Consider the following 22,771-nt stretch of genomic DNA (forward strand, 5'->3'; position numbering starts at 1 on the left):
TAAAATCAAACACCTTAAATACATCTACAAGTTTCAGCAACCATATAATATGACCCTACTTACCTCTCCAATCCCATCCCATTAGTTAGCCGAATCAGCTGAATACATGGGTTTTTGCTCCCTAACCACATTGAACACATTTTTTCCCTCTGTACTTGCACAGGCTCTCTCTTTGCCTTTTTCCAAACGTTCTCCACGATGCAGCTCAATTACCAGTTACTCTGAAATATCTCTTTTTCACCTCTTAATGTTAAGTGCACTTTTCTTGACAGTACCCCTGTGTATGTTTTTTTTAATCCGTTTCCATATTGACAGCTAATGATTAAGAGCATGGGCTCTGTTGGGTGGCATAAATGAGATGACTTATCAGGTCCTGCACATAGGAAGCATTCAATTAATAATGGTGGTTTAATTCTTATACCACTGTGGTACATTTATTGCTTAGCTCTGTTTCTCCAATTATTGTCTGAGTTCTTTGATGGCACCAAATGTCCCTAATCTCTTGCGAGAACATCTGTTTACATGTATATGTTCATATATTATATAAATATATACATATAAAACTGAATAAAAATAAGTAACGGTACTTAAATAGCTAGTTGTAACATTGATAATAATTATTAGTTTAGATATTAGTAGATATATGGTGTGTACATATTTATATTTATAAGGAGAATATACTTATTCCATATCTCCCCTAATAGAATGTGAATTTTTGAGAGTAGTGATTCCTTATCTTTTGGAATTTTAAGGAATTTTGGAGAAGTAAGTTGTATTTCAAAATGTATGCTTTTGAAAAATGCTTACTTTAACAAAAATCACGCTATTTTTCTACCTAATGCTTATTCCAATAGTACCTAATATAATAAACCTTTTGTTCTTGAATAAGTTGAGATATTTCTCAGCACTTGTGCTCTCCTTACTCCCTTACTCTGTTTAACTTCTTGCTGAACTTCTGGTTCCAAATCTCTTTTCTTCTCTCAGTATTCTTTCTTCTTAGAATTTAATTTACTTCACCATTTTTATGTTCTCTGTAAGTAATTGCATACTTTGTAGCTCTAGTACAAATTTTATTGTGGGTTTCAAATCAATGTTTCTAATGTTTGATATAACTTATTGATAGGGATGTTTAATACCACTCTGAGTCAACAGGTCTGAAACATGGTTCATTACAGCTCCTCCCACCTCAGATCATCTGTGCTTTTTGCTTCCATTGTCCCTTGAAGACAGTGTCAAGATGAAATCTTGGTGTCACCTTTTACTCCTTGATCTCTCTTGTAGCCAATCTTTAAGTTCTATGCATGTTCTCTTTAGAAAGAATCTTTTGTTCTGTTCTAGTTACCTTTTAAGATAATTCACTCTCATCCTGCTTATTCATGTATGTATTAATAGTGTTTTCCACATGTATTGAATATATAAATCTCTTTGAAGTTCATATATTTAAAAACATTTCTTAATTACCTATTCTAGGGCCAAAGAGTGATTCCAATTTTCTGACCTGATTTGGTACCCCTTATTATTAACATTTTGAGAATCACAGCCTCCTTCCAGAAACTGTTGGATTCTGGTGAATCTTTCCCAAAGGAAAAACTTGGTGAAGTTTTAAGACTTTTATTGAATTTCCTGAAGATTGTCAATAGACTATTTAAAAATTCATGTATCATCATTGAAAAAGTATCTGTTTAGGGCTGGAATTAAATGGAGGCCTTCAGACACAAGACATGAGATAGGACCCTATTACCAGAACTGAAGAGGAAGACATTTCAGGTGAAAGAGAGTAATAAACTTAATGGCTAAGAATATAGATTTTATAGTCAAAGAGAAGTCTATCCTCTATTAGAGGTTTAAACAACTTCTTCACTAGTGTGATCCCAGAATCTAAAAGTACCTACTTAATAGTAGTTCTATACCCTTTGTTGAAGGGTTGGGTATAGATATTTAGTAAAGTTATTTAAAATCTCTGACCTTGTTTCCAAATCTGTTAAGTGAAAATAGACTTATCTATCCTATAGGAATGTTATTAGGATTAATGAAATAGCATGTGTTAAGTACGTAGTCTGGAAAATAATATGTTTTCAATGAATGGCAATTATAGAGCAAAAAAATACTAAACTACCTATTGGAATTGGTGAGACAGAGCAAATAGAATCTAGTGTAACTGTCGTGCATCACCCACATGCATGAGAATTATTTGTGCTTATTTAAGATGTGGAATCATGGTCCCCTTCTAAGAACTCCAGAGTCTAAGTCTTTGGAGAGTTAGTGTAGGAAAACTTCATTTTGAACAAGACCTTTAGAGATTAGATTGAACATTGATGTGATGACTTTTGAGCACAAAGACTGTAGGAACTGACAGTAAACTTCTTGAAGACAAGGACAATATTTTATTCCTCTTTGTTTTTCCATTGTATTATGAAAGCATCTAACGCTTAGGGCCAGGTACAAGGTTGGTAATCACTGATATTTGTTGATTAATGAATGTCAAAGTGACACTGACATTGGGAATATGATCATGGCAGTCACAATGTACTGAGTCTTAGAATGAGTGAAACATTTACCTAACCTCTCAGTTTATCAGTTATTTTCTTTTAACATTGGGTTACTACTACTACTAGTACTAATTACATGGTTTCTTTTCTCACTGAGTGCCCAAATTGTAAATATAAAATGATGTTACATGAGAATGAAGTTTTATATAGTTGTGCTTATGAATATTTTTCATTTTCCCCATGTCAAATTAATTGGTGTTGTTAAAAAAAGGTCACTTGAAACCCACGTCCCTTTGACGGAACACTTTCAGCAGCTACTTACATTCATTTTTTTTAAGGAAAAGTTAAAAGTCATAATCAAAATGTAAACTGAGATGAATTAAAATACAATGCTAACTTATCCATCTCTTGTCCTATTGTTTGAGAAATAATACAATCGTAAGCGATAGGAATCAGCCTTCAAGCTAATTTATTATAAATGTGGTCCTTTAAAACCATTGTTTATTGTATAAACATAGCCTAGTCTCATTCTTCTTAAAACTAAGCTTTTAACTCTTTAACCCTACAGTATGGATTCGTCAAAAAATTTACTCCCTATGAAGCTCTTTATGATCCCAACAGTCCTGATTCCTCCAGATTGTTTTATTTCCAAACTATAAATATTTTTTTTTCACTCTTTAGTGTGGAAATTCGGCTACCTCCATATTACATGCTTACTGAAGTAGAAAACTGCCTAATCAGATAGGAAAACATTTGGCTGTGAATAAATCAGCATTTGTCGAGGATTTCAAAGTGTGAAGTTAGGCAGACAAGCATAGATCCTAAGAGCTCTGCTCTCTCTTGCTTCCCTGTAGAGAAATCAGAGGCTAGTATGACCTCCACTGCCATCTGTCTAAATACTTGAATGTGTTGTCTTGAATTAACACAACAGATCTAGTGGAGGGTGTAATTAAGATTTTATTTTTACATTTCACCACCAGGTGCTCTACAATATAAATTTATCCATTAATATGCAAATTGATTAAATTTTCCTAAGGAAAACAATGAGTCTTTAAAGATCAACTAATTCAGATCAAGAATTAAAGTTATTTTAATATGTTGACTTGTAGTGTTTATGTATTTTATCCTTTGTTCTATGGGGAGTTGCTACAGATTTTCTTGAGAGTGAAAACATATGACTATATATATATATTTATGCAATAATAAAATCTAACATTGTCATTTACACTTCCTCTACATCAATAGTTAATTTACCTGCTACTAAATTGTATTAATTTCTGTTGTTTTTTGTGTGACCTTTTAAAAGATCTTAACATGGTGCTTTCCATAAAATACACCCTCAGTAAATGTCTATTTAATAAATGAAACCCACATAGGTTATTTTAATTTCCATCTAATCAGATGAAGTTCATGAACAAGGGAGAATTCTCTACAGTGTTTTCCAGCAATAAGCAATGGGACTATTTGCAAAGTTGAACTAAGGGAAACTAAATAAAAGCATAAATCTTTACTAAAGGTGATTTTCAGCTTGAGACCTGGAAAAGGAACTCAATCTGCTTCTTATTAAATACTTTTTGTGCCAGTTATACATTCAAATTGATGATAAGCTCAAATATAATATCTGTATCGGGCATTGCAATTGATGACAAACAAAAAGACTGATTTTTCTCATCCTTTCCCCCAAAACTCAAAATTTTATGAGATAGATAACTTTTTGGAAAAATTTTATTTCTGAAATAACTGTACATTTCCATTGAAGAAATGGACTGTAAATAAGCTTCCTATGGGAAGTACCTGTAATATGCTTCCTGTGGGAAGTACTTTATTTCTTTTTACTTCTAAAACCTAGCATACTTCATAGAAATGCTATAAAAGTTTACAGAATGAATGGAATTGCTGACAAGAGACTTCTTGCTCTGATTATTTGTAAGTAGCTTTTAATAGTAGACTTCGATAATGACCTATAAATGACTTCGATAATGACCTATAAATGTCTTCGATAATGACCTATAAATGCAGGTTTTAATCTGCTGAAACAGATTATTTCCAACACTAATATAAAACCCTTATCAGTAGTTTGGTAACTAAAATTGTTGATTGACATTTGACTTTGGATTTAATGTTTAGTGCATATAATAAATATCCTTAATAGGAATATATCTATGTATATGCATTAATAATTTTGCCCTTCACATGTGTAATCTGTAAGTGGGACTAATATACTGGAATATATTATTGAAATGTCATAGAAATATTTATAACCAATTGCTTTTCAGAAAGATATGGGTAAGCCTATAGATAATTGTAAAGATCTTTCCAAATAAGAGATTCATCACATTCTTTTATACAAAAACACCCGTGGATAGATAGCTGAAAGAAAAAAGGATAAAGTGAAAAATAGAGAGGGGAAGAAAGGAAGAAAGAATGAAAGAAAATTGGATAGAAAAAAGGCAAATAATCATAGTAAACTATTAGTCTCTTATTTAATTCAGATTTGCACTGAATCTTGCCACTAATTAACCTGAAAAGTTTTGCCATTTTTAGACTGCACTTCACACATTTATTTCTCAGTTAAATATAATATGACAATAATTCTTATATCAGATGATAAATGTATTAGAAGCTGGCTTAGTTTTTCCCTTAAATACTGATGCAGTAAAACTCAGAGCCCCTCAGTGGTATGGGTCCCTCTGGAACATCAATCATGTACGATGCTGTAAGGAGAAGTCTTGGCGAGTTAGACTCAATGTCGTCACTGTAACCTACGCTCATCTGAATGCAGGTATTTTTCTACTGTGGAGATTTTATTTCACTTCACCCTCAACCCAGTCGCTCCTCAGCATTTATCATATTGTTAACACATTCATTTTTATAATGAGAATTCTGTAAAACACATGCTTTTTAGGACACATTTTCCCTATTATAATTTTTTCCTCTCAGACAGGAAGCATGGATATTTGTGCATCTCTTATTTGCAAAGAACTTTACAAATAACTATAAACTCATGCCTTCTTCCTAAAAAGTAAGTTGTTAAAAGTATATCTATTACCTTTTAATAATATGTTTCAGCATTTTAGTGCCAGTTTGCAGACAGAAAAACTGCATGGTAGAAATGCAATATGATATTCTCATATTCTAAAATTGGAAAAAAAATAGAATTAAGAGTTTTAAAAATTAGATTTAGAAAGTTATCTTCCCTAACCTCAAAAGTCAGAGTGAGCTGAGAGGGGTCAATTTTCTAAGCAATATGGACAAATGAAATACTTTTCTCTTGAATTAATTACTTTTTTTTTTTTTTTTGAATTAATTACTTTTGTTGAAAGGAAGTCTTGTCATCCAACTTGAGCAACCATTAATTATTTCTGTACGCTTAATTATAAAAATCTAACCAAGATTTAAGAATCAGAAGAGTCAGTGAAATTAATTAAGAAATGTATTAAATGGACTGTTATTTTTATAAGAAATAATTTTAGACAAGACACTAATTTCGAACATTTATTTTAGTGCTTTTAGAGTTCAAGTCTAAGTGATTTTTCTATTTCAAAAGGAGATACGTTTTTCATGTAATGTATAGTAATGAGAGAAACTTCTGAGAAGTATATCATGGAAAGAATTAATTGCAGCCAGTTCATAGTAAACAGTTAAATATTTAATTTACCACATGTACTTAGTTTGCTTAGCTTATCAGTTTACAAAGCAAAATTATTTGTTTGGTAACCCACATACTATGGAAATTTCATCATTTTTTAGGCCTCTAATCTATTCAGCTTACTCGGAGTGCAACTGGAGGGTGGATGAGACAGCGTGGGAGGTATTATGAGAATTCTCAAAAAATTTCAAAGCACTTGATGACAAGGAAACTGTATTTTCTGTTTCTAATTCTTTTCATTAAAACTGAAGTCCAGACAAACCTGTTCTAAGAGAGCATAAAGATAATTCAAGAAAGTCACCTGCCAATGGTTACCATAATTCAACCATCCCATCATCTACCCTGTGATTTTGTATTTCTTTTTGTTGTTGTTTTTAGCCCCTTTATTTTAGTTATGTATCTTAATTTTTGACCTCACCAGAATGAACATTATGTTTGGACTCACTTCCCTGGCTTTACTCTCTGAGGACACTTTAGACTTATTTTTTGCCTCCACCCTTGGGAGTGACTACCAGACTCATTCCTTAATGTACCTCTTCCCTTCTGATCTCCCAATTAGAAGGTGGAAATTATATAGAGCTTCCCTTCTGAACTACACAAGACTGGAGCTCAGAAAGACACCCATGGTGTAGAGGTTCTCAGCCTTAAACTATTGACATTTTGGACCAGATACCTTTTATTTTGGGGGACTGTGCCCTCTGGGATGTTTAGCAGCACTAAAACCCATCGCGTGTGTATGTGTGTGTGTGTGCTCAGTCATATCTGACTCTTTGGGACCCCATGGACTGTAGCCTACCAGGTTCCTCTGTCTATGGGATTCTCCAGGCAAGAATCCTGGAGTGTGTTGCCATTTCTTCCTGAGTCTGTCTCGTGCATTGGCAGATGGGTTCTTTACCACTGCACCACCTGCAAAGCCCATGAAGTGCACTAATCACTAGATACAATACTATTTCCCCAGTTGAGACAGTCAAGTGTATCTCCAGACATTGCCACACATCCCTTGGGAGCATAATCACCCCCTTTTAAGAAGAGTCACCCCCACCTAAATGAAACAGTGTGGAGGCAGATTTATCTCCCCAGTACAACCCTGCTGAGCAACCACGATGTGTAAGGCACTACTGTTATGTACTGTGAAAAAATTCGAAAAGGGAGAGGTCCAGTTTCTGTCTTCACAGAACTTCTGGAATATATAGGAAATGAATACAAATAACTAGAACATAGGACAACCGGACATAAAAGTAGTAATCTCTTGATGTGTATTCAGAAAGAGGAAAATGAAATTCCCTTTGGAAAAATAAAAAAGAGTGCTTGGAAAATGTAGGTAGGTCTTGGAGGTAAAGGTTTTCCTGGAGGCTCAGACAGTAAAGAACCTACCTTCAATGCAAGAGACCCGGATTCGATCCCTGGGTCTCACAGAGATCCCTGGGTCCATGGGGTCTCACAGAGTCAGACATGACTGAGCGACTAACACACTGGAGGTGGAACATGATTGCTGTGGATCAGAATGGAACATGAAGGTGTTGAGGAAGAACTGTGAACAGCTTTGAATTCCAGATGTTTGGACTTTTGTTCATTATGAAGATACTTTCATTTAAGTTTGTTTTATTTTTGATGAAGGGAAATGATATGATGAAACTCATGGCCCCTGTTCTCTTACTTTTACATTTAACTCGTTTCTACACCCACCATAAATTGCAGGTAGAAAAATAAGGAGTTTGTGACCAGTTCAACAAATCCAGTCCAGAGTACTTCTGCTGGGTAAATGTTAATTGATAGAATGCTGCTGCTGCTGCTAAGTCGCTTCAGTCGTATTCGACTCTGTGCGACCCCATATATGGCAGCCTAGCAGGCTCCCCCGTCCCTGGGATTCTCCAGGCAAGAACACTGGAGTGGGTTGCCATTTCCTTCTCCAATGTATGAAAGTGAAAAGTGAAAGTGAAGTCACTCAGTCGTGTCCGACCCTCAGCGACCCCATGGACTGCAGCCTACCAGGCTCCTCCATCCATGGGATTTTCCAGGCAAGAGTACTGGAGTGGGGTGCCATTGCCTTCTCCGATTGATAGAATGGATGGAACTTATAAAATCGTTACTTTTATTATTTATTCATTTTTAATAGTTTATTATGAAACAAGTAAAACAGCTTAAAAAATAATCTTGTTGGAAAACAATGATTTCAAGAAATAGGCAGAAAAATATTAAAGTTACTATCTTTGAAGATTGGATGGGAAATTAGCATCCAAGTTTTATAATATTGAAACTAAAAGCACAATATAAATAAGGAAGGCAAAGGATATAATCTAAAGCTGTCTGTTTAAGACATTGATTCTTAACCTCTGGGGACTAAAGGATCCCTTTGAGTATACTATGAAAGTGATAGTTTCCCCAAGAAAAATACCAATAGTCACATACTCATAAAATCTGGTAAGACACTTGAGGGTGTTCTTGGCCTTCTGAAGCCCATACATGGCCTTTCTAGGCATCCATGGCCCTCGGCTTATAAAAAACCCTGACAGCAAACTGCAGCTACAAAACGTAGACCATTGTTTCAGAGATCTAAGAAACTTTAGAAGTGCCTAAAACAACTGGAGAATCCCAGGGATGGGGGAGCCTGGTGGGCTGTTGTCTCTGGGGTTGCACAGAGTCGGACACGACTGAAGCGACTTAGCAGCAGCAAAACAACCATAAGCACAATTTAGAAGCTGAAATTCCTGGGCTCTTTATAAATACCTGGATTTCATTTTGAAATGTAGTCAGAAAGCATTTAGTTAGCATTTCCCAGTAAAGTTCTAAAAATGTAGATTACTTTTATTTGATGGGAAAAGTGCTGTATCTTTTAAAAGCAACATGAGAGAGCAATAGAAGGATTAGAGTTGAAACTGAGAAGACTTTAGGGCTCCTTCCAAGACATTTAAACTTGGACTAGTAATTTAGCTTCCCTGAGCTTCAGTTTTATGCTTTGTGATAATACAGTCTTGTACTATCTTATTTTTAAGTCCTCTATATGGTCTAAAATTTCATAATTTAAATTAACTCATCTACATCTAAAAAGACAAGATAAATAACTTCTAAAAAATGAGAAGAGCTCCAATTATTTTCACAATAACATATTATCAGGAAGTGATTCAAAGCTGGACATAGTTGAATTGCTAAACGACTGAATTTGCAGAAGTGGGCGATAATTAAGTTGTTAACACTCAGTCCTAATTAATTATTAATGACTTCTCCATGACTTTGAATCAGAAGGGTTTTTTTCAGGAGAGGATGTGACTGGGCTGTCTGAATGATGAATCATCTCCCACACCGAGGTGGTCTTCCCCGGCTCCAAGGTACTCATAGGAACTACCAGGAAATTTGACTGTGGTTGCCTGTGTTGTACTTGGCATTTTACTTAAAAAAAAAAACAACAAAAAAACTCGCTTTCAGTATTGATATCACCATGCTTTAGCCTGCAGAAGCAAAAGATTTTCTTTGAGGAAAAGTGCTTGACATTAAAAAAAAACAGTGCCCTCAGCCAAGGCTCTCATCATGTGAGCTCACTCGCCATTTGTGTGGATTTAAACGTGGCTGCGCACGCACCAGGACCAGGGATCAGAAATGCATCTGGGTAGCAGAAGCCGGGTAGTGTGGCCTCCTCCACCCCCTTTTGTTGTCTGTTTCTGTAACATATGTTAGCCACCAAAGAGACAAACAAGGAGAAATGCTTTTCTCCTTTCCCATCTGGTTCTCTGCCAGAGATACAGGGCCTGTGCAAAGCATCAGATTTCAATGTCCCGACTGCTGAGAAATCCCACTTTTTTGTTCTCTATCCATCACCATTCTTCTTCTCAACAAATATTTTTCCATCAAGTACAAAGCAATGGAGTCCAATAAAATCCAGGGTTGTTTCCACTAACTCCCCTTCCAATTCCTGGTCATTAATAATGCATTTGTAGGATAATATTTTTGCACCTTATTTCATAGAACTGTGGTCTGATATAAGGGCTATATATCCACAATATTTTGAACTCCTGAAACTAAAAATTACAGAGTTTTTCATATATAAATGAGTTCTGGTCTATGAATCAACCAAAAAGTCTGTTGTTTGGACCTCATAATACATTTCTTATGGAAATAACTTGGAAAATGACACTAGAACTATAGATTAGAAGAGAGAGACAAGAAGAGAGAGAGGAGCCTAAATCAACATACACTACATAATATTATACATCCTTTGCATTGCAAACATTTGTATTCTTTGCATGTCTGTTCCGTAATGGAAACCAAGAAGCCCTTAGAAGCTGGTCAGCAGGGTACGGGGCAAGGATTGTGTCTTTCAGGTGTGTAAACAGTGAGTCTCATAAGGAGATGTTGGTTGCACCTGCCACATGGAGAGTTGCGGCATCGTTGAGGCAGTGCTGCTGTTTCTTCTACATTAGGAACCTTCAGAACCCCACAAGCTGAGGGTTGTGTGGCTGCTGCGACTGTCCACATTTGCAATTTTAAATTGTAAATTGGATGTTTCAGTATCAGAGGTTGCCAAAATGTGATTAAACTCTGCTACACAAAGAGTTATAATCTAGAAGTTTTGTTTGGAACTGTAGGGATCTATTAATATTTTCAACTGGTTAAATGAGCATGACTGTATAATACCAGAGTAGTAATTTCTCTTATTAAAAATTTTCAAGCATTCAGAAAATGAGAGAGAATAATACATGGAATCTTCATAGCTCTATCACTTCAATTTAAAAATCATTATGATATCGTATATTAACCTATAGTGGAAAAGAATATGAAAAAGGATATGTCTACCTGAATCACTTTGCTGTACGCCTGAAACTAACACAACATTGTGAATCAACTATATTTCAATAAAAACAATGATTTTGATGCATTTTCATTAGTTATTTTTTTCCTTCTAATTGCCAAATACAATGCAGCAAAACCTAGATTTCATGTCATGTATACTTTAGTTATACAACTCAGAAAGCAACTACATTTTCTTATGTAGTGACATTGACATCGTAACTCTTAATAAAAGTATTTTTATTATGTCATACCATGTTTATAATCAATTTTCTCTCCTTGCCTATAAAATATACTTTATATTTGGTTTGTTATCTAAACAGGATTCCCCACAATACATTTGGGTGTTATGTATCTTAAATATCTTTGTGTTTGGAGCAGTCCCATTTCCCTATTTTTTCCTTCTACCATTGACTTGTTGCCAAATCTATGTCAGTGTCATTATTGTCAGTGATGTTTTTTCCCCTTAAGAAGTATTTAACATGTTACTTTATTCCTTATATTAAGGTATCCTTTAAAGGGACATTAACTTTGGAGGTGAGCAACCTCTTAAAATATCATTACAGTGTACTGATTTTGTAATATGTAGATTCTAACAGATCATTTAGATTATGATTAAAGAAAAGTAAAAGACTGTTATCTCCCATCATTGATGGAAGAAAGAATAATGTGATCGAGATTAAAAGAGTTGCCACATTGTTTAATATTAATCATATACCATAACAAATGTTTTATATATGGCCTGCTCTTTTTAATGCTACTTATCTGGTTTCTACATTTCTTGAAGACTCTGGCACAAGGGATTCTTACTGAGAAATGTTGGGAGAGAACATTAGAGAATTCTAGACCAAATTTCAGAGTCTTTAATTTAAAAAAAAGGCCCCTTTACATATTTGACTTTGAAATATGCCTCAAAAATGGACTGCAAAATGGGGCGTCTACAGTCAGAGAACATTTAGGCATCTACTTGAATAAGCAAGGACCACCCTTGCGACTGCAATAGTAAGTTGCTACATGACTGATTATTTGGTGAAAACTCCAGAAAATGAATGTAATACTTGGTTTTCTTTCCCCTGGTTATGCTTTGTTATTATTAGTCAACAAAGAATAGTTGATATGAATAGCATAAAAGACATAAAACCTGAAAGCGTGCCTTGGCAATAGTAGCATTTGTAATCCTCAGAACACTATTATGTGGTTACTAAAGTGGAAGTGTTAGTTCTGTGTCCCACTCTTTGTGACCCCACGGACTGTAGCCTGCTAGGCTCCTCTGCCCGTGGAATTCAGGCAAGAATATTGGGGTGGGTTGCCATTTCGCTCCCCCTGAAGATCTTCCCAACCCAGGGATCAAAGCTGGCTCTCCTGCATTGCAGACAGATTCTTTACTGTCTGAGCCACCAGGGAAGCCAGGTACTATTATTATTCCCATTTTAAAGGTAAGGAAACTGAGTTAGAAAAACTTTAAGTAATTTCCCCGGTACCACATAATAATAAATAGAGGATTCAGGAACTGAACTGAGGCAATCAAGCTCTTAACCTCACTACTATGCTGTATTGTCTCTTTGAATATATGATGAGCTTATTGCTATCTTTATGTAAACAATAGAAGATAGAGAAATTTCTTCTGACTCTGAAAATTGCAACATTTTATAACCCATGTGGAATTTTAATGTGAGTACTTAAATATTACATATAATTTAATAATAACTATGTTCCTTTTATTTTAAAAAGGTCATCGATAACCTTGGTCCTTTGGAACTGATTCTTAATACTCCTAGCCATCATAGAGTTCATCACGGTGAGGAAATTTGATCTTTTCTTCTTCATTTCTTAAAAAAATGATATTACTTTGTATCATTTCATCACAATTACCCAACCTAGTCACCACTTATTTTATAAATAGGCATTTGCTTCTTCTTTTGTAGCTGGACAAACCTCATCTTCAAAGCAAGGATTGGAGGAAAAAAAGCAAACAAAACAACCAAAAAACCTTTATATGTCTGGCTTTTAGGTTTTCGTCTTTGCTTAGATCTCCTCAGATGTAGTGGGAAAAAGAGTTAACCAGACGCTGGAGTACACACTTCATAGAATCTAGGGTTGTCAGTGAAAAGATATTTTAGGAATATCATTGTTTCAAAAGTATAACTTCCTTTTTTTAGAAAAAACCTTAATATTTTGTCTCACAGGCAGAAACCGTTATTGTATAGACAAAAATTTTGCTGGAACTCTTATTATATGGGATAGAATTTTTGGTAAGTAAAAAGTACAAGCATTTAAAAAATTAAATTAACTCCTTAATTCACAGAAAGTCAAAGATCATATCATTATTATTTGTCTTCCAGGGACATTTGAGGCAGAAAATGAAAAAGTTGTATATGGTCTAACACATCCCATTAATACATTTGAACCTTTCAAGGTGCAGGTAATGTTATTAATTTTATTCTTTCTGAATTGATTACATCTTCTTATAAATTTTATATTTGAAAGAAAATTTAGTTACTTAAAGGTAAAAGTACATTACATCGACCTGAAAGACAAATTACTTTAGCTGTAGAAGAATTTGAAAATAACTCTGGCACTCCAAGACTTGAATCAAATTAGGCCGAATAAATTTGAAAACAATTCATTGCCACAATTTTTAAAGATGTCTGTTACCTAGAATTAAAAGAAATAGTTCTTTAGAAACATACCTCTCAGAATAGACCTGAAATATATTCGTGTATTCAGAAGGAGTGGTAGTAAAATGTATAATTAAGGCTGATCCCAGAGTAAGAAGAATATTTGCTTCAAGGCTACATGACTCTGGTTAGAAATTCAAGGTGAGGCCTTTGCCCTCCTCTTCTTGGACTGAGGTGTCAAGAGCTATTATGGGTGGGTTAGGTCTGCACATTACCTCACCTGCTAAGACTCTTTGCCCTGGACCAGTTTTCTGTCAGACATGTGGTATTGGTTGTTCGCTGGTCTCAATGGCTGGCACTAGAGAGATGAGGAATGTCTGTGAAGCTCTGATCCGTCAGCAGCAGACCACCGCAAACACTCCCTGGGGTCAGGACTAATAAATGAGAAAAAGATAAGAATACTTGAAAACCTGAAGAGGTCAGTCAATGACAGCTCTGTCCAGGGGACTGGATATACAGCATTTAGAAAGGGAGAAAGTGCAGGTTCATGTTAGGTCTGCTTTACAAACCTACTTCCTCAAAGTTTTTAAAGTTAAAGTAAGAAAATTGACATTTATTGGGCTTTGACTATATGCAGGGCATTACTAACAGCACAAATATTTAACCATTGTTAAAGCTTATTAAGGTTTATCTTCTGTTTAGATCAGTTCAGTCATTCAGTTGTGTCTGACTCTTTGCGACCCCATGGACTGCAGCACGCCAGGTCTCCCTGTCCATCACCAACTACCAGAGTTTACACAGACTCATGTCCATTGAGTCGGTGATGCCATCCAACCATCTCATCCTCCGTCGTCACCTTCTCCTCCTGCCTTCAATCTTTCCCAGCATCAGGGTCTTTTCAAATGAGTCAGTTCTTCACATGAGGAGGCCAAAGTATTGGAGTTTGAGCTTCAGCATCAGTCTTTCCAATGAATATTCAGGACTGATTTCTTTTAGGATGGAATGGTTGGATCTCCTTGCAGTCCAAGGGACTCTCAAGAGTCTTCTCCAACACCACAGTTCAAAATCATCAATTCTTTAGCGCTCAGCTTTCTTTATAGTCGAACTCTCACATCCATACATGACCACTGGAAAAACCATAGCCTTGACTAGACGGATCTTTGTTTGCGCAGTGATGTCTCTGCTTTTTAATATGCTGTGTAGGTTGGTCAGAACCTTCCTTCCAAGGAGTAAGTGTCTTTTAATTTCATGGCCGCAATCACCATCTGCAATGATTTTGGAGCCCTCCCAAAATAAAGTCTGTCATTGTTTCCATTGTTTCCCATCTATTTCCCATGAAGTGATGGGACCAGATGCCATGATCTTAGTTTTCTGAATGTTGAGCTTTAAGCCAACTTTTTCACTCTCCACTTTCACTTTCATCAAGAGGCTCTTTAGTTCTTCTTCACTTTCTGCCATAAGGGTGGTGTCATCTGCATACCTGAGGTTATTGATATTTTTCCCGGCAATCTTGATTCCAGCTTGTGCTTCTTCCAGCCCAGGGTTTCTCATGATGTACTCTGCATATAAGTTAAATAAGCAGGGTGACAATATACAGCCTTGATGTACTCCTTTTCCTCTTTGGAACTAGTCTGTTGTTCCATGTCCAGTTCTAACTGTTGCTTCCTGACCTGTATACAGGTTTCTCAAGAGGCAGATCAGGTGGCCTGGTATTCCCATCTCTTTCATATCTTCTGTTATCCCTCATATCTTCTGTTAGCCTCAGTTTTTTGTTGTTGTTGTTTTGTTTTGTTTTTTGGTGGATAAAACAGATTTCCAGGATTTAAATAATTCCTCCTACTATTCACAGTTTGTCAGATTCAAACCTAGAAGTAGAGTGGGTGGGTTGAAGGCCCAGTTCCAAACTTGATTAACTCAATTTTATGGAAAAGGCTGTCATAAATTGACTTCACCTTTCAAATGAAAGGCATTTTTATGTCACCATTCAGAAGAGAAAAGTTGATTATTTCTCTTCTTTCTTCTCAACTAATTGTATTTTTTGTCTCTCTCACTTTCTCACTCTTAGATGCTACTAAGAATGTGATAGATTTTTTTTTTTTTCAGGAAGATATTAGCAAATATTTCCAGGTAACTTTTAAGAAATATTTCTAGGTACTTTCTTTATAGAACTGAATTCAAGTTTTGAGATAATAGACTTAGATCCACTTCTTCTTTGGGTGTGGTCTTCTCTTCATAATGTAGAAATTAAAAAGGAAATACAACTTAGTCTCTGTCCTCTACGAGAGAGCCTTTCAAACCTAATGTGCATATGAATCATGGGAGGATCTGATTAAAGGATGGGTTCAGTAGATCTGAATTCCATCCAAGACCCTGTGTTTCTAACAAGCTCCCAGGAGATGCAGACACTACTGGTTGATGGTGATCCTTTAACTAGCAAGACTTGGGGAGTGTACATATGGAGGAAAAGGGGCTCTTATTCGAGATACAATAAGAGGTTGAAAACTGCATGGCATGAGCTGCACAAGGAATTGGATGATTAGGTTTTGAGGACACAATATTCAGACAATCACAGGTCTTTATGGGCTGCTGCTGAATCTGTGTTCAATAATCCAGGCTTCTGCCCTCAAATAAAATTTCCTTTAGCATAATAATTGTCAGAACTGTCTCTAAGGCTTAGTCTTCTCATACTCCCTTATATTGTCAGAAATTGTCAGAAATCAAATCAGGAAATTGTAATAATTAGGTGTTCCTCAACTTACAAAATTGCATATCTACTTTCACTTGTATTGCTCTATATTTAGCTAATTTTCTCACCTTCCCATCAGAGGATTCAAAAGCAACTTAGAATGGCCCCTGTTAGATAGAGAGGGCTTCTTTTTTCCTCCTTTATTTTTAAGTGTAGATCATTCATTTTGCTTTCCTTTGGGGTCCAGGAATTTCAGGCCGTTGGCAAAGAAATAAGTGAGAAAGTGCTCCTTATTTAAAAACATTACCATGTATTTCTCACGGCTTGTGTCTAGAATGATAATAATACAATTGCAGTCAATTTTTAAAATAGCAAAACAGGTAAGTGTATTAATGTGTGTCATGCCATTAATTTTCTGTATTATTATTATTTTATTACAAAGCCTCAACTAAATCCTGCATTGTTCCTTAATTGCTTTAGATTCCTTATTGTAATATTTCAAGTAATTTTAAAAGCCATTTTTATAATGTTAGCAGTTTAAATTCTGTAAGAGATCATGAAAATACACATGAGATCACAAAGTCTGATAGAACCAAAACTTCTTTCTGCATTAATTTATTACTACACTTATAACAGAACTCATTTTTAGAGTTTATAGCTGATGCCCGATATCTAGGACTATTTTTAATTCTATGATGTATTATTATAACATGTGTGGTATATATAGCTAATTATCATGAGTACTTGTCATGCATTTGCATACTTTATACCTATCAAGTGTATTTTATTTAAAGAATGTGAATTGCTGCTATAAGGCTCAAGGTAAACTTTTGACTCAGTAAACTTTTTTCTTATTACAGAATATGAAAAATACTTACAAATCTACCCTCAGAAATGGCACTGAAATTTTTTTCTTAATGTGATATGTTCACCTATAATTCAATATAGTAAATAAAATTCTTTTAAAAATATATAGTGGATATGCATATTTATATGATTCTAGTTCAACTTTCAGAACTGTTTAGCAAGTCTAGAAAAGATGTCATTCAACATGGCTTGTTGAGTGCACATGCTGCTAGTTAATACCATTGGAAGTAAAGTCTCTGAACTCATTTTTGTATTCTTTGTTGATTTTCTAAACCTTTGCCATATTTTAAAATTTCAGATTTTGTGGAGTTTCAGAAATATTGATAAGAATACATATAAGCATAAAGGTATATAGAATGCATAGAATAAATTTCAATTTATAACACAATTGCATATTAATCATCATTAGCAAATTATATATAACTATATATTAAAGAATAATTTATAAATTGCATTATACAATAAAATAAAACATATGACTTAACATATGTAACCTTTTTGTTATAGGTTTTCCTTATTTCAAATGAATTATATTTTTATTCTTCTAGTTCCATCATTTAGTTAACATATGGACTACATTCTGGGCCACGCCTGGGTTCTTCAATAAGTTTTCTGTCATATTTAAAGGACCAGGATGGAGTCCAGGTAAACCCAGACTTGGACTGATTGAAGAAATCCCAGAGGTAAATAGTGTTCATGAATTTAACGATGGCAAAGATTAATTTCCTATTGTCAGGTCTTCAGCCAGCCTGTAATTCATGCTGACTTCATGCAAATCTGAAAAAAGATGTTTCCTGAGGCAGATGCAGTCACGCAATGTGTAACTTAATGAGTGGACACCACCTAGGGGCCAATAAGAGGGGTGCCGTCTCCCAGACTGATGCTGCCTCTTCCTAGGGAGCATGGTTTGGGGCAGAGCACCAGAGACTGGTTTTCTTGGCTCAAACCCACAGCCGAGAGCCTTTGTGTACTGCAGAAACCACACAGACACTTGTGGGTCCATCACAGAACCTAGAATGAGAGAGATGGAGGGAGCCTTTTGGATGATTCTGTCCAGTCTTCATTTGTCCATGAAAGATTGAGATCTCCAGAATTGAAGGTCTAAAGCCAGACCAAAATGATGCGGTTATTGGATTAGACCACAACTTTATTCATTCCATCGTGGAGTAGTAGCATTAAATGCAGAAATCCGTTAAAACTAAAACATTAAGCAAAGTGGAGATGTAAAACATAGAAATCCAAATGAAAAATTCAGTTTCAATATGGAATTCCTCTGATGAAAAAGGAATTTCTTTCCATCATTTAGTGTATATATTTTGATTGCTTATCAAGATAACTGTCATTAATAGTAATGCAAAAACAATAAGCTACTCTTGATTTCAGAGATAATTATAAGAGTTAGCCAGTATTTCAAGGAAATGAAAATCATGTGTTTTATTTGAATATGTTATTTTTCAAAAATCTCGATTTAAATAAAGATGTTTTCTCTTGCAGTTACAAAAGCTGCTGTGTTGGAATTTCCCAGACACCTGGTTATGTTCACAGCTAGTTACAGAACAACATTCTGAATTGATATAGGTGAAAATAGTTTGCTTATTTCAGCTCCAGGGAGTCTAGTCAGCTATGGCTCATTTATTATTTTCCTTTTTTTCAATAGATAATTCTAAGTGAATATTTTAAAGCCATATTGATGCCTAAATCTGCATTATAAGGATAGGAATATAGTGTTTCTGGGAAACTGTAGTCTGGGAAAGTTGTTTTCAATACGACAGTTTTTCTCTTTGAAGCAAGATTATTTCCACTACTCCAAATCACCTTCCATTTTCATCTTTTGCTATACTTCGATGTATAATCATGGACATATTTTAATATTTCATATAACATGTTCATTTTTTATGTTAATCATCAGTATCAATTCTTACACTTCTCTATATAAAGCAGACAAGATTAGACTCATAATGTTTCTTAAATGAGAAACAAGTCTCCTAATTTTTACATTTTTTCCTATCTGAAGTAATAAACATGAGTTGTTTCAAGGGTCTAAAAAAAAAAGCAAAATCTTTCATTTTTTTTTCATATCTCCTCTTCACTTAGTGTGAATTTCAGTGAGCGAGACAATAGAGCAATATCATGGAAAGGTTTTTTTCTATCTTCCTAGGTCGAGGGGAAAGAAATTCCTTTCTCATCATCGGCCTCTCAGCTATTGAAGATATATGTACTGGTACAGTTTGCTCTGATGCTGGCATTTTATGAAGAGACCTTTGCAGATAAAGCTGTAAGTAGTGCTAATTTTAAATAGAGTGTGGAAAAATTATCTGTCACTCTGAAAATGAAAATAAGCTCTCTTTTCTCCCTGTGCTGTGTTCTTTTCTGTAGTTTTTTTTTAATTTTTGCAATATCTCACATTTAAACAGGTAAATGAATTCATCTACAATCAGTTTAATTAATTGAGCCAATTATATACAAAATATTTCTGTATAAAGTGTCCATCAAATAGTAAATTATTAATCTAAATGGAAAGTAGGAAATGATTTGCCAGAAATAAATTCTTCAACAATTATAAGGAAAGTATTTCAGAAGTTAGAATTAAATGTTTTGGGGAAAGTGGACTTTACATCAATTTCAACATGCTTATCTTCAGTTAGAGAATACCCTGATAACTTGAATTTAGGGGATTTGCAATGTATGATGAAGTTTATTTATTGTGTTCTTTCTAAATATTCAAAATATTCAGTTTGTCTTACTCAAGCATAAGAGCCCTGGACCAGGATTTAGAATCTGGATTCTGATTTAGGCATTACCACCTGGGGAATCATTTTTTGGCCAAATAAGAACACCCTCACTGCCTACATCTTGAAGAAAACAAAAATAGCATACTGTATATAACAATGCCCTATAAACTATAAACAGATAAAAACAAAAGTATTTTTAAATATTTGTTTTGTATCATAGATGTATTCACAGTATGCTTTTTTTTTTTTCAAAAAATAGTTAAAATATTTCAAGTACATAAATTATAGTAAAGTAACTAGGTTGGAGACTTCCCCCATGACTCAGAGGTAAAGAATCTGCCTTTACTGTAGAAGACACAGGAGACACAAGTTCGATCCCTGGGTGGGGAAGATCCCCTGGAGGATGGCATGGCAACCCACTCCAATATTCTTGCTTGGAGAGACCCATGGACAGAGGAGCCTGGTGGGCCACAGTCCATGGGGTCACCAAGAGTCGGGTACACCTGAAGCGACTGAGCACGCACGCACAGCTAGGTTGGAAGTGGGTGAAATTGAAAGTAGAATGATGAAAGAATGGAAAATCGGTGTCTTTGACTTTGTTGCCAAGTAAATACATACCTCAGAACAGAACCTCACTGAGTTAAGAATGCTGAGGACTCTGCTCAATGTTGAGGACTCGGTGAGGACTCATTCATAGCTCTGTATGAATAACAGTTAGTTAGGCTCTAAAGAAACAAGAAAAAGGGGATTTCCATTTTCAGCAAAGTGGGTTAGATACACCGACATCTTTTTAAGCTGTATCGAACACCTAAAATTGCTGACAAAATGTAATTTTTAAGAAAACTCTGTACACTACATAGATGAGTTGGCAAAAAATTTGAGGTACTCCTTAGAGGCTGAAAATGTTGAGAAAATGCAAATTCCGTGAGGTGCTATTTCTGACCTGACTGCTGTTCCAGGCACTGAATAGTCACTGTTGGTCAGTTCCTTAAGGGACCCGAAACAAAGCTGAGAGTCTACATGGGTAGAAAATCAGTTATAGAATTTCAAGTAAAACAACTGAAAGCAAAAAAAAAACACTCTTAGTGAAGGGATGGAGAGGAGGATGAGGAAAAGAAACATAAGACAGAAACTTGCCCTTACTGGACTTGGCTCTGAGGAGGCAAAAAAAAGTCTTCCCTGTGATTGTTTAGCTACAAACCATCTCACTCAAATATGCATTCAGGATTTGCACTAATCATTAGTTTATAAACTAAACTAAATACATAGTTTGGTGTCAGATGAGGACTCATGTTTAAAAGATTCATGTTCAAATCATGCTGAGAGCAGTCCTCTCAAACACAAGTCTCAGCGTAGTCCCCTAACGTAGAGATAAAAAGCACAGAAACACACTAGGAGAAAGCCATCATGGCAAAGCACTTAGCAGAAATAACAAAGGGGTTAATAGATTTTGAAAATAAAATCAATTAAAACATGAATTAAGTAAATTTAACATGTTTGAAGATGCAAAGTTGAAATTAAAAAGAAATTAGAAATTATGGAAAATCAAGATACAATGATAAAGCACATTCAGAAATAATCAAATTAAACTTCTAGAACACAAAAATACAGTGGACGTGAGGAGGTCAACGACTTCATTGACAGTTTGCTGCTGCTCCTAAATTGCTTCAGTTGTGTCTGACTCTGCGACCTGTGGACGATAGCCCACCAAGGCTCCTCTGTTCATGGGATCCTCCAGGCAAGAATACTGGATTGCCATGCCCTCCTCCAGGGAATCTTCCCAACCCAGGGATCAAACCCAGGTCTCCCGCACTGTAGGTGGATTTTTTACCTTCTGAGCCACCAGGGAAGTCCACAAATACTGAAGTGAGTAGCCTTCTCCAGGGGATCTTCCTGGCCCAGGAGTCAAACCAGGGTCTCCTGCATTGCAGGTGGATTCTTTACCAGCTGAGCTACTAGGGAAACCCCACTTTACCATAACGTCACCTGAAGACTACTAAAGAGAGAATTAGTGCATTAAAAGAGAAAAAAAAAATATATATATATATAATACAGAGCTAACAGACAATGATATAAAAATAACTAATAGAAATTACCTTTAGACATAAAAAATAGTGTGAAAAAGTCTAAGAAAATGTAAAAATCAAGAAATATTAATTCAAATTTGCATATGAATACAAATGGGATTAGTGGGCAGTGAATTAAGGCAAGATTAATCACTTTTTTCAAAGATTATTGACAGATATCAGTCTATTCATGAAAGCTCCATAGTAGAAGTTGATAAATAAGATATGCAGAAAAATTAGTCTAGTATAAGGTTATGTTAAAATAACTTTAATATATAAAGGCTTCCCTGGTGGCTCAGATGGTAAAGAATCTGCCTGCAATGCAGGAGACCTGGGTTCGATCCCTGACTTGGAAAGATCTCCTGGAGGATGGTATGGAAACCCACTCTAGTATTCTTGTCTGGAGAATTCTATAGACAGAGGAGTCTGGCAAGCTACAGTCCACCGGGTCACAAAGAGTCTGTTCTAAGAAACAGAATATCCAATTAAATGCAGCTTAAATAAAACTGAAAATTCAGAGTCGAGTATTTCGAGGATTGATTAGTTTAGCAGTTCAAACATGCAGAGTTTCCAAAAGGCTTCTCTACAGTTCTCTGGACTTTCATCATCACAATTACAGCAATTCTGGGCATCCTGTCCTGACAGTGACACCAAAGGCAGCAAGTAGTTTCTTAGAAATTTCTTTTAAGAAAGAGGGGGAAAATTCCAGAGTATTTCTCAGCAAATGTCCTTTCATGTCTCTTTGTTCAGGACGAATTCATATGCCCACACTGAAACAATAACTAACACCAGGTCATGAATTAACCATGAATATATCATATGAATAAATCATATTAAATCATATCGTAATTCAAGCCCTGGGGATAAAGGGTTCACTTTCTT

At 35.3% G+C, this 22,771-nt stretch overlaps 1 protein-coding gene across 4 annotated transcripts in view; it reads left to right on the forward strand.

Annotated features, from left to right (window-relative positions):
• Positions 1 to 22,771, forward strand: part of AGMO (alkylglycerol monooxygenase) — a 438,246-nt gene that overhangs the window by 216,049 nt on the left and 199,426 nt on the right. For 3 of the 4 annotated variants that reach the window (XM_086397592.1, XM_086397590.1, XM_086397593.1), the window contains 5 exons: positions 12,652 to 12,718; positions 13,107 to 13,172; positions 13,263 to 13,342; positions 17,640 to 17,774; positions 19,250 to 19,366. In XM_086397592.1, the coding sequence (XP_086253718.1) occupies positions 12,652 to 12,718; positions 13,107 to 13,172; positions 13,263 to 13,342; positions 17,640 to 17,774; positions 19,250 to 19,366 (465 nt within the window). The remainder of the gene's footprint in view (positions 1 to 12,651; positions 12,719 to 13,106; positions 13,173 to 13,262; positions 13,343 to 17,639; positions 17,775 to 19,249; positions 19,367 to 22,771) is intronic. The other variant, XM_086397591.1, reaches the window with a different exon arrangement.

Source organism: Bos grunniens, chromosome 4, assembly GCF_055505025.1.
Source record: "Bos grunniens cultivar Pamir isolate PY7600 chromosome 4, Bosgru_T2T1.0, whole genome shotgun sequence".
Classification (NCBI taxonomy): domain Eukaryota; kingdom Metazoa; phylum Chordata; class Mammalia; order Artiodactyla; family Bovidae; genus Bos; species Bos grunniens.